Here is an 18,665-nt window from a genome sequence, read left to right as displayed (position 1 = left end):
CAAAAATACTTTCAATTTTTGCTACCAAAACTTACATATTTTTCTAAAATTCTATGACCATGTTGCAACTATAAATAGACACTTCAAATGGCCTTAGGGAGAAGTACTTACTTTTTAATTAGGTCACACAACATCTTTTCTGGATGTTGTGATCATCAAATATTTTTTCTGTTTATTTGAACTTTATACAGTATTCTGGTTCCATTTTGTTTTCAATTTGTGATACAGTTTACTGTCAAATACCGACAATATCTCATTTCTATTATGATAAGACTTTTAATAAAGTCTCCCAAGTTAACTCTTCTATTTTAAAAATAAAAAATTGAAAAGAACCGGTCTGTACAATCACCAAAAATGTACTAAGAAAAGTTTTTCTCACGGTTATAATAATCTGCACACATTTTCTCTGGAATCTGGAGGTACTAAAAAAGATACATTCTTAAAGATAAGATTCACGAATTGTATTAACTTGTCAAATACAATAATTAATTATCCATGCATTTACACAGGTGTGCCACCTACAAGTCTGGAAAAAAACCACAGTCAAAGGTGTCTGTCACACACTCAATTGTCTCTAAAAAAACCCACACCATATTGTTTAATATAAGGGAGCTACCATTTGATTTTTATGGGGGGGGGCTAGGATGAAATTTGAAAAAAATAGGCAGGACAGGAGTTTTGAGTAAAAAAAAAGGCAGGATGAGACACTTGCAAAAAAAAAAGTCAGGACGACAATTTAGGTAAAAAAAAGTCAGGATAAACTAAAATAAAAAAAGGCAGGACCGAACAGAGTGAAAAATAAAAAGGCAGGACAGATATAACAGCTAAAAAAAAAGGCAGGACAAAATTTTTCATCCTAGCCCCCCCATAAAAATCAAATGGTTGCTCCCTAACACAAGGTACCCATTTTCTAATTTTAAGTAATTTAACCCGGTCACCACGTATATGTATGTTGAATTAGGTGCAAGTCAAATCGGCACCTGGTCAAATCGGCACCCATAGAAAAAGTCAAATTGGCACCTGGTTAAAGTCATAAGAAACGAGTGACCAGTGAAAAGTAATGTTCTTTCAATTCTTCAACTAATGCTTACAAACATCATAAACTTAGTCTTCTGTGCATTTTTCGTGTATATTTGGTATAATCGTCAATTTTTTTTTCAATCGGTCAGTGTTGTGAAATTATGGCAAGTAATTAAAATTCGAGTTTTGAAGCCGAAGTTTATTGATTGTCACCTGTTTATCAACAAACGAATAAAAATCAACAAAAAGCATGGAAATTGAGCATGTGTTTAACATGTAAATTCAGATAATAGTTTATTTTAAGGAAATCCATGCGTATTGCGATCACTGGGTTTTTACGAGATGGGTCACACTGATGAGGTCACTTTGCATACGGAAAATATGTCAGGCGAAATTGCTTCCTAAATCAGGAAGCAATTAAAATACAATAAACTTTTTCTAAATATGAATAAATTCATGAAATTGAAAAATTTTCTTCAGAAAAAAGTATATATGTACATAAGTTTTATAATAAAAACTATCCATTGAGTTATAAAAAAACATATATATACATAATTTTTTTTAATTTGATGTTTCGTATGACTTTAAATTGGCATCTAGTCGAATCGGCACCTTTTTAAAGTCAATTCAACATCCAATAATATTAGATATATATATATATATAAATAATTCTGTGTAACCGGAGAGCATGGAATTTCATTAAAAAATTGCTTGTCTCCATGGGGACTCTTTAGTCTAAAATCATGAAAATGGGACCCAGATTTAATTGTTTTATAAGGCAGCACATATACATATGGAGCTTAAGAAGTACTTCCTTAGCTGAACCACTTACTGCTGTCTTAAGTCTCCACCACTTTTACTAATAAGGGAAGGAATCCCATCACACTCCTCTTGTTTCCACCCAGACTGACGAACCTGGGACCTCTGTGTTTACATGGCAGCATGTATACCGACTGATCTAAAGAAGTACTTCCTTAAGTAGCTCAACCACTTACGACTGACTAAGTATCTACCACATTTATATAATGAAGCAATTTCGTCATAGCATGGTTAAAATTTAATGCTGCAGTTCTGAATCCCCCTGAAACTGACACTGACAGGGAATGTTGCAGTGTTCTCTCCAGATATTTTATTTATATATAATTAGCATCCTGGTAAACAGGAGAAATTGAAATACCATCTTGTTTCTAAAAATTGTAGCATCACATCAATAACATCCTGAACATAATCTATAAGACATGTAAGAAAACCACTTCAGATTGCATCACATTTAAGATTATAGTATAACATTATCATGATGCTAAAAGGCCCTGGAGAGATCACTGTACAGTTGCAAATCTACATAGGGACTAATCATCTTGCTGCTGCAGAGTCACTTGTTTCCATACCATCTGTTCTAAAGGGACACACATGTACATGTACATGATGTAGTATGTCCATATATATCATGTATATACATGTATGTTTGATTTATACATGTTATAATGCAAACTTCTAAACCTTGCTGAATCCTTTTCAACAGTTCAAATAAAATATTTAAGATTAAGCAGATAACATTTCTTCATCATGTTCCAGCTGTCATGTTCATTGTTAAAATTTTATAACATCTTGGAAGCTATTTAAAATTTTTGCTTCAACACTTTCCTGCGTCAATATGGTCAATGTGGGATAAAAAAAGGTCAAAATGAAAAAATATCCACAGCAGAAGGCATCATGCAGCTGATTTTATGTATCTTGACTGACTTCTTCATTGGGTCCCCTTTGAAATCGCCATTTCATATCATACCATACAATATCATACAATGAATGAAGTTATTGTTGGGCAAGTGATGTAGTATGTCACAGACTTCCAACTGTCATATTTTCTAGCAAATGAAATATTTATAACCATATAAAGTTGGTTGCAACAAGAGGGTTTAACATGTTTAATAGTAATCAAAGCTACATGCCTATTTCTGTTGTCACAGTAAGTCATATTAACATGGTCAATTTTGCAATGAATGATTAATAGTTATGAAAAGTATTTCTGGTTCCAAAAGTTGTTAAGCCAAGGGCAGGAATTGAAAAGTAGACGCCCAATTCCATGAAAATGCTCCTTAATTTTGGCATGTGTCTCAAAATCATTTGAAAATGTCTATGACAACCATCTAGTATTTTATGGTTTAATGAACATCAAAATATAAATTTACCAATTTAATAAAAAAAAAGTGTATGTCCCTGATATACATGAAATACTAACATGACTAATTGAACAAACTGAACAATTTTCATGTTTTTTTTTACAGATGGAAAAATTCAATGTGTATTCAGCAATACTTTGTGCAGTTGTAGCAGTTTGTTATCACAATGCTTTGGATTGTGGATTTGTTTTTGATGACATGTCAGCTATTGTAGAAAACAAAGATCTGAAACCTAGAGTTCCTTTTATCAACCTGTTTTGGAATGATTTCTGGGGTACACCTATGCACATGGTATGAACTTAATAATAAAAACGCTAGTACACAATGTCATGAATGTATTAATTAAATGAAACAAATTATATCTTTAATTTAATGCCCCTGTACATGTAGTACTATAGATTTTGTTTGATTAGAATAGCTGTTAAATCAATGGAATGATTATAACAATAATTCAAACTAGCTAAGAATAACAAGAATAATCATAAATACTGGACATTATTATATGTACCATGTGTACTGACCAAATTAACAAGCATTCAGAAACACCAAATCATTTCCAGAAAATAATGAGACATATTTAAACAGAAAAAAACAATATATCACAAGTAATGATGTGATCACAATTTGATAACAAGTTTGAATTAATATTATCTACATCTGGTCAAATTTTTCACAATAATCGTGTGATATATATATGAATACATTCACAGAAATATTCACAGTATGTTTACCCTAATGTTATTCATTTCTTGATCTAGTCAATTGTCATGATTGTAGTCAGTGTCACAAAAAAAAGGTTTAATAAGAAATGTCATTATAATTATCATAATAATAATTGGGTAAAATACTACAGGTAACCACAGTAACGCTATGGCAAAAAAAAAATTGCAACAAAACAATATACAGACAGAACATGACAGATTGAGCGCAAAAACTTGTGTTGAAGTTGGATTTATGATGTAATCTAGAAGGGAAAGCAAATCCTGCTCCTCATGAATTCTGTATTTAGTCAAAACTAGTGTGTTACAAGTCATTAACATAATTTAATTGTAATTACAGGAGAAAAGTCACAAATCATATCGACCATTATGTGTGCTGACCTTCCGTATGAACTATATGATTAGTGAAATTGAACCAATGTCATATCATTTAATCAACATCATCTTACATGCTGTTGTCTGCATTGTATTAATGAAGTAAGTATCTGTTAGGAAATTTATTTTTATGCCCCCAGTTGTAGCGGAGGGGGCATTAAGTTTCACTCTTGTCCAGCTTTCCGTTGGTATTTACGACCCAAAATTGGATTCCGTTCTCTAATTGAAGTTTGCCTTTCAACAAAATGTTATGAAACTTATACACAATGCTTATTATCACAAAACACAGGTCAAGTTTGAATTTTGGTGGCGTTACTTTTACTGTTCAGTTTTGCCTCATTACAAATAGAAAAATTGTTGAATTTTTAGTTTCCATTCATCAATGTTCATTAACTTTAGTTGTCTCAACCATTTTGCTCAACCAAATGAAATGAAACTTATACACAATGCTCATTACCACAAAAAACAGATCAAGTTTGAATTTTGGAGGCGTCACTTTTACTTTTCAAGAGTTATCCCCTTTACAAATGGAATAATGCATTTTTTGGTTCTGTTCTTTAAGGTAGCACTACAGTCAGAATTTTCTGACTCCAACCAACAGTCTTTAAAGATTAATTTCTCAAAAACTACTCAATGGATTTTTAAAATCTTTAGCTCATTATAGAGGTGAAATATTAATACTTCTTAATCTATAAATAAATTAATTTTTGGTCTGATTAATCTCAAATTATAGCTCCTTAATTGCCAAAAAAGTGGTCTTCCAACTCGAATGAAAATGACACATTCAGGTCAAATGGTAGTGAAAATTTGTTTTCATCGCTTTAATCAACCATACACTATAAACAAAACCGTGTCTCAGATTTTTTATATATGCCTCCAGTAAGAAGATATATTGATTTAACTGCTGGGTACCAAACCTCATTTCACCTTTCATCTTTGGACAACTATAAATTCATTTAGAAACAAATTATCCAAAAACTGGGACACGGTATTGTAGAAAATACTCCCTTTAATCACATATATCAAAGTCAAACCAAAAGGGGTACCAATGAAGTTTCTATTTTCATTTTTTGCTAACAATTTTCATGAAAAATTGTTCAGAGAAATTACCTAAAAACTGAATTTCCCCCTTAGAACCCCTATAAATGCATCATTAATACAAAAGTTCCACTGAGAACACCCCAGGAGTGTCCTGACACCATTATTTTATCAATATAACCACACACTTTGTGTCTTTGATGCTCTAATACTGTAAATTTTGAATTATATGTACACTGACCAACACTAACTTAGCATTTGGCGGGAGTTTGACGTCACAGATTTGACCAACATCTGTGATGTAGCAATTAAATATAGACAAAGCTCCGCCTCTCTCCAGACAGTCTAAGATAAGAGAATAACAGGAATGACCAGCTGCATAAAAACAATTTTTAACATCATTATATTCACTATAAAGAATGATTTCATTTGTATTTTAAAAAGAAATATACTATGAAATTAGCTAGAACATTAAAATTATGCAATAAAAGACATGTTCCAAAAAAGATCAAGACCTGATCCCCCTTGCTGGAAATAGACTGCCTCACATGATTCTTCAGTTTTATGGAATTTAAAATTTTCACATAAACTTAAAATTGGTTAAAGTGCCTGAAACTCCTAACAAAAGACAGATTCGGAGACATATACTTCTTGTTTGTAGTAAGAACCTTAAATGTTTAAAGTTTGTCAGAGGCTTTTAAAGATACTTTCACACTCTTATCCTTATATATATAGTTTTGTTCATTTTAGTAAGATTTTTTTCCCTTTAGATTTTCTCCTTTTTAATAACTTTCCCTTTTCACTGTTTACTTCAAAGTTATATAAATTACTTTTGTTGCAATACACATGATACAATGAGATAAGACCACACTATTCTTCTTGTGGTCAGTGATTAACAGCTGGACACTGGCATCAACAGATGATTGACATATTAGCCCCTCCTAAATGCCTATATATTTAGATTAATTACCATGTGCTTTTATTTACATAATTTCATTATCAATTTACTCCCTGTTGTGATTTGATAATGATTTTTGGATTTTTACAAACTGTGCAGAATAATACTTACTTTAAAATTATGTGATAAAAAAAATATCTTAAAAAAATCACTGTTAGACTGTAGTGCTACCTTAAATGTAACTTGTTCAACCAAATGTTATGAAATTTATACGCAATTCTCAGTTTAAGTTAAAATTTTGGTAGCATCACTTTAACATTTCTTTAGTTTTGTCCCTTTATAATGTTATATGCTAGCTGTGTCCCATTCATTTCATTTTGTTTCTTTAAGTTAAAAAAGATATATGTATCAATAAATAAAACATTCTTGTAAGCTAATTTCCCAAAGTAAAATTGAGAATGGAAATGGGGAATGTGTCAAAGAGACAACAAGCTGACCATAGAACAGACAACAGCAGAAAGTCACCAATACGTCTTCAATGCAGCAAGAAACTCCCGCATCTGGAGGCGTCCTTCAGCTGGCCCCTAAACAAATATATATACTAGTTCAGTGAAAATGGACGTCATACTGAACTCCAAATTATACACATGAAACTATTATTAAAAATCATACAAGACTAACAAATACCAGAAGCTCCTGACTTGGGACAGGCACATAAATGTGGCGGGTTAAACATGTTTTTTAAGATCTCAACCCTCCCCTATACCTCTAGCCAATGGAGAAAAGTAAACGCATAACAATATGCACAGTAAAATTCAGTTCAAGAGAAGTCAGAGTCAGATGTCAAAAGAGGTAACAAAAGAAAATAAACAAAATGACAATAATACATAAATAACAACAGATTACTAGCAGTTACTGACATGCCAGCTCCAGACCTCAATTAAAAAAACTGATGGAAAGATTATGTCTTCATTATATGAATATGAAGCACAATCCCTCCTCTTAGAGGTTTAGTATTATACCATCATAAAATATACGAAAAGAAAGTTTTTGATAGCTAGGAGATGGGGTATGATCATTATGATTGGCAATTAGAAAACTATCCAGGAAAATAATTTTCCCTCTGAATCAGTAATTGACTTTTACTTTAACATTTTTTTGATTGATCAGTTTAAAAGTTTAGAATTTTATGGGATATTCTTTTCACAAAAAATAATAATTAGTATTTTTAAATAGTTATTTATTTAATTTATCTTAGGAATTGATATCTTTAGTGATATTCTGCGTTGTTTTCTCATTGAGGTAAGTTATATACTCTCATTTAGATCTTCATTCATGCAATTTCAGTATAAACAGTCTATTACATGATAAATGCACCTACAGTGCATTGTGTTATGTGCTCTGTTTGTTGAGTATACATTTTTCTTTCATTCCAGAATATGCACTCTTTTTATGAAAGAATTTACAAGTTTTCTAGCAGCATTACTGTTTGCTGTGCATCCAGTTCACACGGAAGCTGTAAGTCAATTTTTTATTGTTCTCTCTCTGACAAAAGGATTCCAACAGAAAATATAAAAAAATTTCACAGATCCATGTTTACCCAATCCAGGAAAATTGGTACAACAAAAATAAATGAATCTATAGAAACTTATGTAAATTGAAAAGTGTTAGCAGCATGATGGCAACGGAGGAAATGTGGAAAAACCCATTGCCATTCATTTAGAATAAATTTGTCTGGAAGTTAGAATACAATAGAATGCAGAATGTTTACATGGAGATGATTTTTTTTGTATTGTCAGGTTATTGTCTCTTACCCAAGTTTTCCTCTTATTTATTTGATAATTTGTCTTATTTTTCTGTCTGTTTTACTATTAGCAAAAATTGAAATGATCAGATGATACATAAATAATTTTAAAGCTAACTAGCTACCTTAGCAGTGGTGAAAGCATTTCCTAAATTGATGTGAAAGAGATGAATTTTCTTATATTTTTCAGGTAACTGGTGTTGTAGGCAGAGCTGAATGCTTGTCTTCTATATTTTTCCTAGCTGCTCTATGGTTCTACTCAAGATGTACAGGACACAAATCAAAAACAGGTATATATATACAAATAACAATATTTTTTTTGTTTAGTTAATCTTCACTGTCATTGGTATTTTTTTGTTTGCATTAGAATAGGTACTTTTTTGTATGGTTAACAACTGATAAAAATCTGCTCTAGGGTTTATTTATTGAAAATGACTTTTGGAAGAAAAATCCTAAAAATTGTGTTTTGATATATAGATCAAGAATTCATTGAAACGATCTAGTTAAGTCTTTTCAATATTTATTATCTTCCTTAATTAGAGGCATAAATTATGTCGAATATACGCTTGAAACCTAAGTATTCACATAAACAGCTTTACTGTCATACTAGAATTAAGTTGAGGATATAGCCTACAAATGTAAACTAGTAGAGAATAAAAGTTCAGAGCTCGAGGAGGCTTAATGTACCAAAACAATACTAAAAAATGTTATCTAATATTGTTTTGGTACATTAAGCCTCCTCGAGCTCTGAACTTTTTCATTTATTACCTCCCTTTATGAAAATTTGTATAATCAATCAAATTTTTAAATTTAGAATAGAAATAGGAAATATGTCAAAGAGAAATAACCCAATCAAAGAGTAGATAACAACCTAAATATATAAATGAACTATTGTATGTATTCAATTTGTATTTTCAGTGTGGCCACCATTGATATACACAGTTATTTTGGTAACCATAGCAATGTTGTGTAAAGAAATAGGCATTACAGTGATTGGAGTGTGTTGTGTATATGAAGTTTTTATTGTACAAAGGGTAAGCTATTTGTTTCTTATTATAATTAGCAACCAATCTATAATGGATGTATGACATTTATTCATTCGTCATGTTCATTACCCCCTAGATATTTTTTATCACTAGTAGTGAGAGCTGATTCTATATTTGAATTTCAATTTTAAACCAGGTGAGTAAATAAATGTACATGTACTTTACCTTGAGGGTATATTGGTAAACTCTGGATATAAACTGTGTTCACTTTATATGTTTAATTTAGTTTTAGTTCATTTTGTTCGAGAACTTAATTGGGACACGATGGACATATTGCACGAGAAGTCAATTCTTCATCATCGATTGCCATACACATGCTATAATTGACAAATCCTAACATATATATGACTGGCTAATGGTAGAGATTTATAACGATAAATAAGAAATAACATTCACCTGTACACAATCAGTGCAAAAGAAAGACAAAACCAGAGCAAGTGAAAGAAAAAATGGCAACTAACATGTTTAGTTTAACTTGTCAGTGGAAGTTGTTAATCCATATCTTATTAAATTTGTTTTAAACTTTAGTTTTTTTGTGTATAAAAATTATACAAACAACACAAATATAGATTGACAGTTTCATTCACTATGTAATCAAAGCTTTGGTACAATGATCGTTTTATCACATGTTTTTCATTACTTTTAGGCAACGTTTACAGAATGCCTGCAGATAATTATAAGTACATTCAAGGGAAAGCCAGTTTTACCATCTTGGTTTAAGGACTCTGTAATAAGATGTGTTTTTCTTGTTGGTACAACTATGTTTTTAATGGTGGCCAGAATCAAAGTCATGGGAGCTCAACTTCCCATATTTACTAGGTAAATCAATTGTCTCTGAAATAGTAAGAAGTACTGCTATATAAAACTTGTTATACTTGATTAGAAAGCCTAGAAGAATTTTGAAAACATCAAGTTTCTAAATGTCTAGTCTTTAAAGACATCAATAACTTTAAATTTGTACAACGATTATGAAATTTTATGAAACTTGGACCAAATTTATGCCCTGCTGTAGTGAAGGAGTCATTAAGGTTTTATCCTTGTCTGTCTGTATGTCAGTACATCCCAAAATTGGTTTCAGTTCTGTTTCATTAGTTTGCCTCAACCAAATGTTATGAATCTTATACACAATGCTTATTACCAAAAAGTACAGATCAAGTTTGAATTTTGTTTTCATTGCTCTTGTACATACCAAAAAAAACTTCATAGAAATGCTTAAGTTTGTAGAGTTCCTATGCTCATAGCAGACCTGCCAACTATCCCGATTTTCGCGGTATCATCCCGATTTTTATCCCTCAACCCGAATCCCGATATTGGGATCGTAAAACTAGTCAAAATCCCGATTTTCACCAAATATACCCGAAAAAATTATTGTTTACCGATTTTGAAGTTTTATTTGGTAAATTTTAAAAAATCTATAATTTTACCTGGGGACATATTATGACAAGTTAACGACCCTCTGCTAATCAACAGTCACAACAGGTGTCATAATTAGTGGTTGTATGTAATCAGATTACCTAATGGGTCGTAACAGTCCTCAAAATTAATTTGTATACACAAATTTGGTCAAACAGCCTTTCAATTTTAATCAATTTATCATACAAGCACAATTTGCAACATTTGCCGTAGTTCTACAACAAAATCATAATTAATTGAAAGATGAGAACTGTAATGAACTCTTAAGAAAACATCGTTTATCTTGAAATCCGTTTAATTTTTGAAACCAGACGTTGTGTGTCTGTTGATTTAAAATTGACGCCATTTTGTATTCACTTCTACTGTGTTACTGTATAAGCCTCCCCCGGTAAGAGCACCTCTGAATACAAAGAAAGATAACTCAAATTTTATCCATTTTCTCATTGATACTGATAAGACCATAAGTAAGACTAAATCAAAATCTGTCTTCATCCTTCTAACTTTAGGATATGTAGTTTTAGATCTTTTGAGTCAAGGTTCAAAGATAAGAAGGTCTTTGGAGGGCGAAAAGGGGGGGGTCTACTTTGAATCCTTTATTTTTAATGCCATTTTTCTCTATTCTTCAGTTATTTTGTCAATTTTATAATTTAATAGTACGTACAAGAATCATGCAAATAAAAGAAATCAAGGCCTACAAGCTCATCATTAGTATACCAAAAGAAAAGAGAAGAGAACTTAGACTATTTTAGGAGTAAAAAACAATGCACACAGAAACCTCGCTAAAATTGTAACCCTTGGTCGCGCGCTAAATCCCCCCTGGAGATTTTCAAAAGTTGGCAGGTCTGTCATAGGCAGTAAAAATGTAGTTGTATCATAAGCAAAGAAAGGAGAAAACAATTATTGATATAACAAGATGAACATTTCATATAATTTTTGACACAGATATTCAATCTTGATATACTCAGTAGTTGTTGATAATGATTATCGAGATCATAATAATTGTGAAACTTGCTTTTTACTTTACAGATTTGATAATCCAGCATCCATGGAGCCCTTCCCTACCAAACACATGACTTATAACTACTTATTGCCTGTCAACAGTTGGATATTGATAAACCCCTCCCACCTATGCTGTGATTGGACGATGGGAACCATACCTGTCATTAATTCTTTATTAGATCACCGTAACCTAATTACATTGTTATTCTATGCAATATTGGCCAGATTTGTTGTTTTTATGCTGAGTCAACAGAATGATAGGAACAGAGCTGTTATAATGGTTAATATTTATTTAACTAAGGGCTATGCCAGAAAAAAATGTATGGGGGGTTGGAAGGCACATTATATAAATAATACATGGGTGATGGGTATCAGAGCAACTTTTCACACTATAATGCACTATAACTCTCAATTACAATTGTCTGGGTGGCGGGTGCTGACAAAAACTGCCTTCCAACCCCCCCCATACATTTTTTTCTGGAATAGCCCTAAAGGAAACCTATTCAAAATTGAAAGTGTTTTTATTGATGAAACATAGATTTATCCTGAAATCAATTATTGAATTATGATATCCTTTGCATAGTTAGTCATAGGTCCATCAAACTTTCTTTTAATTATAAAGGTGTCCTATCAGTATAGTAAAATTTTAGAACTGTCATTATGAAAAGAGTAAGCAATGAATGGATTAGACTAATAGAACTGAGCACGGAGATGGGGAATGTGTCAGAGATACAACAACAAGACCAAAGAGCAGACAACAGCCGTAGGCCACCAATATGTCTACAACACAGTGAGAAAATCCCACACCCAAAGGCATACTTCAGCTGGCCCCTAAACAAAAACGTGTACTAGTTCAGTGATAATGGACATCATGCTAAACTCCAAAACATAAATGAACTAAAATTAAATATCATAAAAGACTTACAAAGTATGGAAGTCATTGTAAGAGCTATATCTCTTTTTAAGTTTTAATATGATGCAACACATGTGAATAAGATATACAATAATACCAGATTCCAAGGTCAATTCAAAATGGGGAAGTTTATAAAAACTGACCTAATAAATAAAACTTTATCAACCAACCAAACAAATTGAAAACAACTGACATATAAACAAACGCTTGACTACATCAACAAATAGAATAAGAGGAAAACAGCCATTATATTCTTTACTTTCTACAGGCATTTACCAAAGAAAATAGTGGCTCAAGTTGGTACCTAACACTACAGGGAGATAACTCTGTAAAATCAGCTAAACGTTTTAATTATGTTGTGTTGTAGAGTGATATTAAGCTTCTCAATGATCAAAATAGGTGTTTGTCAAACTGCTATATAACCAGTGTAATTTTTCTGATAAAACGGTTGGTTCAATTTTTTTGAAATTTTTATATTTTTGTAAAAGGGTCAAAGTAAATACTTTGTCAAAATTATAAGAAAATTAAACGAGCCAAATTAATTTTAGTTAAAGTGTTGGGTACCACCTTAAACATGTGAGAAAAACATCTGTGTTAAAAGTTATTATATCTTAGGATATGTGTCTCATGCACATTCACTTCTATCTTTATTGTTTATATTTTAACAAGATCATTTTTCTGTATTTTCAGTGTCTGACAATGATTATCTTACCATTTATACCAGCATCTAACCTGTTTTTCCCAGTAGGATTTGTGGTCGCTGAGAGAATATTATACACACCAAGCATGGGATTCTGTGCTTTGGTGGCACTTGGATTTGAAATTTTAATGAATTATAAAAAGTAAATATTTAAAAAAAAATCTTAGCAAAAAAAATGTGAAATGCAGAATTTCCTGAAAAACATTTTGAAGCTCATACAATGTACTAGATTTGTAATCCATAGATGAGACTTTTTTTTCATCAGTCCTGCAATGATGAAGTCTGAAATTAATTTTTAGCTTTTTGAAATTTCTCAAGGTTAGGAAGGTGTCGTTACAAAAATTGGGTTTTTTGCTGTAGCACTTGTTTGATTTGTAATAGTCTTTAAAAGGTAATTTACTGTATCAAATCAAAGAATAGGGAACAAAAATGACTTAAGAGGCAATTTGACTAGTTTATTCAGATATTATGAGAAGGAATTAGTTAATGCATGGTTCATCTAATAAATTTGCAAACTTAAATATTTTTATGACCTTGTTGCATCATTGAATACTATAAATTCAGAAATTATTGTGTCCATTTATTATTGCGATTTTGTCATTTTAGACTAAAATAAAATTTTGCTACATTGAACAAAAATCCTGTTTTACTCATATAAAAAATTTCAAATTGCGAGTTTAAATTGTTGCTATTATAACCCTGTGGCATTTATCACAATAATTTCTGAATTTACAGTAGTTTAGGTTAGGTGCAAAGTTAAAATTTTTTATTCTTTTGTTACTCACATTGAATTAACATTTGAATATATATATTGCAGCAAAAAAGGAGTACTTAATATTTTTTATGTTTTTTTTTTCCCAGAGAATTAAAAGCTATTCTGTGGGGATGCATGGGAATACTATTATTGACTCATGGAACAAAGACTTATATTAGAAATTTTGATTGGTGAGAATAACTTTTAATGTTTCCTTATTAGGACTATTCCATTAAAATGAATGTGGCAGTGTAAGATACAAAAATGTTTAGACCATGTTCATGTGCTGATTCTTCTTGTATGCTTCTTTGTTTAATGTAAAGATACTTGTCCAGGGATTTTGGAAGTACCATCCTGCACACCTTCATTCATTTTAGTGGAACATTCCTGAATGCTAGAATATCAAGAATATTTTTTACTTGTAAAACTTAGTTATGATCCTAGGCATCCCAAAATAACACCTTTTAAGTCCAATCATACAAGAGTCATTTGTTAATTTGTCTTACAGTGAAATCTGTCAAACTGAACCTTACTGCAAAAAGATAAACCTGTTGAAATGCAACTGTGTGCATAATAAACATTGTATGTTTTTTCACAAGTCAATCCTATCTGCAATTTAAAACCTAAATTAAAACTTTTACAGTTCTACTTTATTTTACAAAAATATAAAAATGTAACGATTACATCTACTGTAAATTTATTATGCAAGTAAATGATCAACCCAGTTTACTTAGGCAGTCAGACTGTATAAAACACTTAATTTCCTTATAAAAAAAAGGTTAAAAAGATTTATTTTCATATGAAGGCAAATGAGCATTAACTTTATAAATATTTTATCAAGTCCATAAAAAATCTTTTGCCATGCTTCTAAATAGAATTTATTGATAGGTTAGATTTTTTGTGTTCATCACATTGACCAATGAAATTCTAGCTTGCATACAACATTGGGGTTTTTCATCTTTTACAGGAAATCAGAATATTCTCTATTCAGATCAGCTCTAAAGGTTAATCAGCAGAATGCCAAGTTATTTAACAATGTTGGACATGCCCTAGAAAAAGACCAGAATTGGTCCAAAGCTTTGGAATATTTCCAGAAAGCAGTAAGGTATGAAAATGAAAAATAAAATAACAAAGTACACATTTAAATAATTTATGTAATCACTATAGAAAAGTTTATTGCTTTTTTCACATTTTTGTTTACAACTAACACTGATTGTAAGTTAAACTGAAATGTTCATGACTGACAGTATTTTTCCTGGTCAGACTATTTGGTGTAATGATGTGCTGGTTCAAGTTCTTCATGTTATATATTTATTTATTGGCTATACTATATCTTGGCTGTCAGTTTTTGATGGTGGAAGAAGGCAGAGTTTCCAGAGACAACTACCAACCTACAGCAGAAAAGCTAGCAACCAGATAGGGGTCGATTGCACCTGCCCTGTGTGGGGTTCAAACAAACTCACAACCTCAGTGCTGACATGCTAGTGATACAGTAGTGGAATACTTAGACCACATGACCAACAAGGCTCTTTGATCTTGAGAAGTTGTAAATACATGTACTGTGGATTCATTATTATTCTTGGATACTAATTTTCTTGGGTACAGATAAACCTAGAATTATAATATTCAACATATTTTCAATAGACTTTGTATACAGAGATGGGCAAAACCAAGAAATCAAATATACACATGAAAATACAAGTTTTTAGCAATCCAGGAAAATTGATACCCATGAAAATAAATGAATCTACAATAACTGACACTGATGAAGATCTTGCAGCACCAACAAACTATTAAACGAACATAAATATTTTCACATGCTTTTTCAGTGTACAACCAGATGATATAGGAGCACATATAAATGTAGGAAGAACGTACAACAACATGAACATGAGTACTGAAGCAGAGGAAGCTTATATGAAAGCCTTACATTTATTCCCTCCTATTATACCAGGTATCACTACAAATGTATCAACATTTAATAAAAAAAAAATCATAAGTTATCTCCCTTTTTTGGTTTTGTAAGGAGTTATTGTTCTTAGTTTCAGATACTCTTCTCTATTGGAAAATATTCCGTCCCCAATACTTTGAGGTTGGGGACAGAAATCCAAATGATTTGAGTCTCCCATTGTTTGTGATTTCATACTTAAATTTCTTGATTATTGTTTGTAAAGCCAGTGTTGGCAATATGTAAAATTGAAAATGGAAATAGGGAATGTGACAAAGAGACAACAACCCAACCAAAGAGCAGAAAACAGCTGAAGGCCATCAATGGGTCTTCAAAAAAAGGAGAAAATACAACACCAGGGGGCTGTATTCAGGTTTCCCCTAAATAAAAATGTGTACAAATTCAGTGAAAATGGATGCCATAATAAACTCCAAAACATATAAATGAACTTAAATTAAAGAACATACAAGACATCCAGGTTACAGCTAAATAATTAGAAATTCATTCGCATCAACTTTGTCTGAAATAAGTATAGGAAAGCAGATTTAAAATATTTATTCTACAAATTAGTATTGAATCATTTTAGATTCAGTAAAAAATCATTTTTGATATGCTCATTCACATGTATACTGTAGATTTTATAATAGAAGTTTTTCAATCTTTTAAATAATGCAAAACTGTAACTGAGTAGTGGTATTGGAATTGAAATCTTGCTCCTTACTGAAATTGCAATAACTAATCTCACTTTTTGCGTCTGTTCTTCATAAATTGCATTAATCATTGCACACAAAATTTCAGAATTCACAGTAATTGTATTTAAACTTCTTAGAAACAAATGCTGAATTGTAAACCTCATGCATGATTGTTTTGTTTAATGGGAAATTTTGCCATGATTTGAGTGAACTTTTTCTGTCCAAAACACATAAATATTAATGGTGGATCTGAAATTAAATGACAGCTAATACAAACAATTTTCCTTCCTCTTTGAATTTACTTTGATTTTCTTTTCCTGTTTGCTGTCCTGATCATTAATGAGTTTTCACATATTTTCCAGGAAGAAGTTATACAGCCAGAATTGCACCTAACCATCTGAATGTTTACCTTAACTTAGCTACATTGATGGTGAAAAATGATTCAAGACTTCATGAAGCTGATAAGGTAAACAGATGTTGAAAATTATATCTTTCCAATAGTGAAAAAGATTTTTTAGGAATAACAGGTAATCTATCAAAAATGATTGATAACTGCATTTTTAAAGTCTGCAGCCATTCATAAATGATCTCATCATAGATACCAGGATTGAACTTTTTATTTACGCCAGACAAGTGTTACGTCTACAAAAGATTCTTTAGTTACGCAAATTTAAATATTGTGACTGGATTATTTATTACATTATCAAGCTTAAGGCGGTTCCAAACACCTCGACTAAAAGTAATTTGGCTCATTCAATTTATAATTTTTACAAAATATTTACTTTGACCATTTGACAAAAATACAAAAATACAAAAATTTCAAAAAACTTGAACCACACACTTCATCTAAAACATTTAATTGGATATATAGCAGTTTGCCAAACACTAAAAAATTATATTGATCTTTGAGAAGCTTAATATTTCTTTAACAATAGATCTTGATTAAAATGTTCAGCTAATTTTTACAGAGTTGTCTCCCTCTAGTGTTATATACCTCCTTTATGTAGTATAGTAGGATCTTTATTTCTCCTAAGAATATCAGATTTCATCAAGAATAATATTCAAACATATATTCTGGAGTTTGTAGAATAATTGTACATGGCTTTTATACACATATGATCTTTAGAATATACCATGCATACAAATCAGAAAAGCTGTTCATGATAAAACTGTTATTATAACAACCTTAACCTTGTTAAGAGGGTGCCTCCACCTTTTATTCATGAATAGAATTTACTTGTACTTCATGAGGAATACGTTTGTTTCTTGTGTCTTTTAGATGTTACAGACAGCAGTCAGTATGAGACCTGATTATGTACAGGGATACATTAATAGAGGCGATATCATGGTCAAGCTAGGAAGGTACGGTAATTTATCTTGTTTGAAGAGTTTTAAAATTTACACCAGCTTAACCAAGGATCATAGTTTAGATGGTTTTCATGAGGCATTGAAAATAATATGTTTGGTTTCTAGTTATGACTCTGAAAATGTGGAGGGTTAGTTGTATGGTCTATCACGCTTAAGGTAACTTGGTTAACAACAAAAAATGAAAAATAGATTAAACTGGAAGACAAACATCACATGTCGACAACTGGGGTCTCGGTCATAAAACTTTACTTAATTCAATATTCAAGACAGTACTCAGTGCTCGAAACACAAAATCCAGTATTTTGATTGGTTGATTTCTGAGTCTGAGTACGATAATCATGCTCAAAAGTTTTATGACGGCAAAGCATGAACTGAAAAAATGCATCAGATAAATATGATTTTTTTTCTTTCAATTGAAGGCATCTAGAATTATAACAGGTACATAAAGTGAGTGGCAGGGTTATAAGGATCCAACTATTTATCAAAGATTTAACAACTGCATACAAGATAATTTGTTTTCTGACATTTCTGAAATACTTCTGAATCTACTATGAATTTGTTATATTCCTGTGATCAGTTTCATAAAACATCTTCTGATTAAGTTGATTGTATATATACTGAATTGTTCATGACTTACGATAAACTTTAATTGTAAGATTTTTTTGTGAAACTGATCACAGGTTCAAAGGGGTTTTCCTCTGTCCGTCAATCTGACCTGTGAAATTCCTATTTACTTTTTTTTCTAGGAACTACATATCAGAGTTCCCTAAAACTTAATATACATGTCAGAATTATCAT

At 31.2% G+C, this 18,665-nt stretch overlaps 1 protein-coding gene across 1 annotated transcript in view; it reads left to right on the top strand.

Moving 5' to 3' along the window:
* Positions 1-363: 363 nt before the first annotated feature.
* The window catches only part of LOC143047604 (protein O-mannosyl-transferase TMTC3-like), a 29,606-nt gene continuing 11,304 nt past the window's right edge, over positions 364-18,665 (top strand). Inside the window, exons 1-14 of the mRNA XM_076220734.1 lie at positions 364-419; positions 3,306-3,491; positions 4,260-4,396; positions 7,667-7,748; positions 8,225-8,324; positions 8,953-9,068; positions 9,727-9,899; positions 11,520-11,772; positions 13,096-13,247; positions 13,967-14,050; positions 14,827-14,964; positions 15,689-15,813; positions 16,862-16,965; positions 17,779-17,861. Coding sequence (XP_076076849.1) covers positions 3,306-3,491; positions 4,260-4,396; positions 7,667-7,748; positions 8,225-8,324; positions 8,953-9,068; positions 9,727-9,899; positions 11,520-11,772; positions 13,096-13,247; positions 13,967-14,050; positions 14,827-14,964; positions 15,689-15,813; positions 16,862-16,965; positions 17,779-17,861 — 1,733 coding nt within the window. The 5' untranslated portion in view covers positions 364-419. The remainder of the gene's footprint in view (positions 420-3,305; positions 3,492-4,259; positions 4,397-7,666; positions 7,749-8,224; positions 8,325-8,952; positions 9,069-9,726; positions 9,900-11,519; positions 11,773-13,095; positions 13,248-13,966; positions 14,051-14,826; positions 14,965-15,688; positions 15,814-16,861; positions 16,966-17,778; positions 17,862-18,665) is intronic.

This window comes from Mytilus galloprovincialis, chromosome 10 (assembly GCF_965363235.1).
Source record: "Mytilus galloprovincialis chromosome 10, xbMytGall1.hap1.1, whole genome shotgun sequence".
Taxonomy (NCBI): Eukaryota; Metazoa; Mollusca; class Bivalvia; order Mytilida; family Mytilidae; genus Mytilus; species Mytilus galloprovincialis.
The sequence above is the reverse complement of the archived record's forward strand: the minus strand, read 5'-3'. Positions and strand labels throughout refer to the sequence as shown.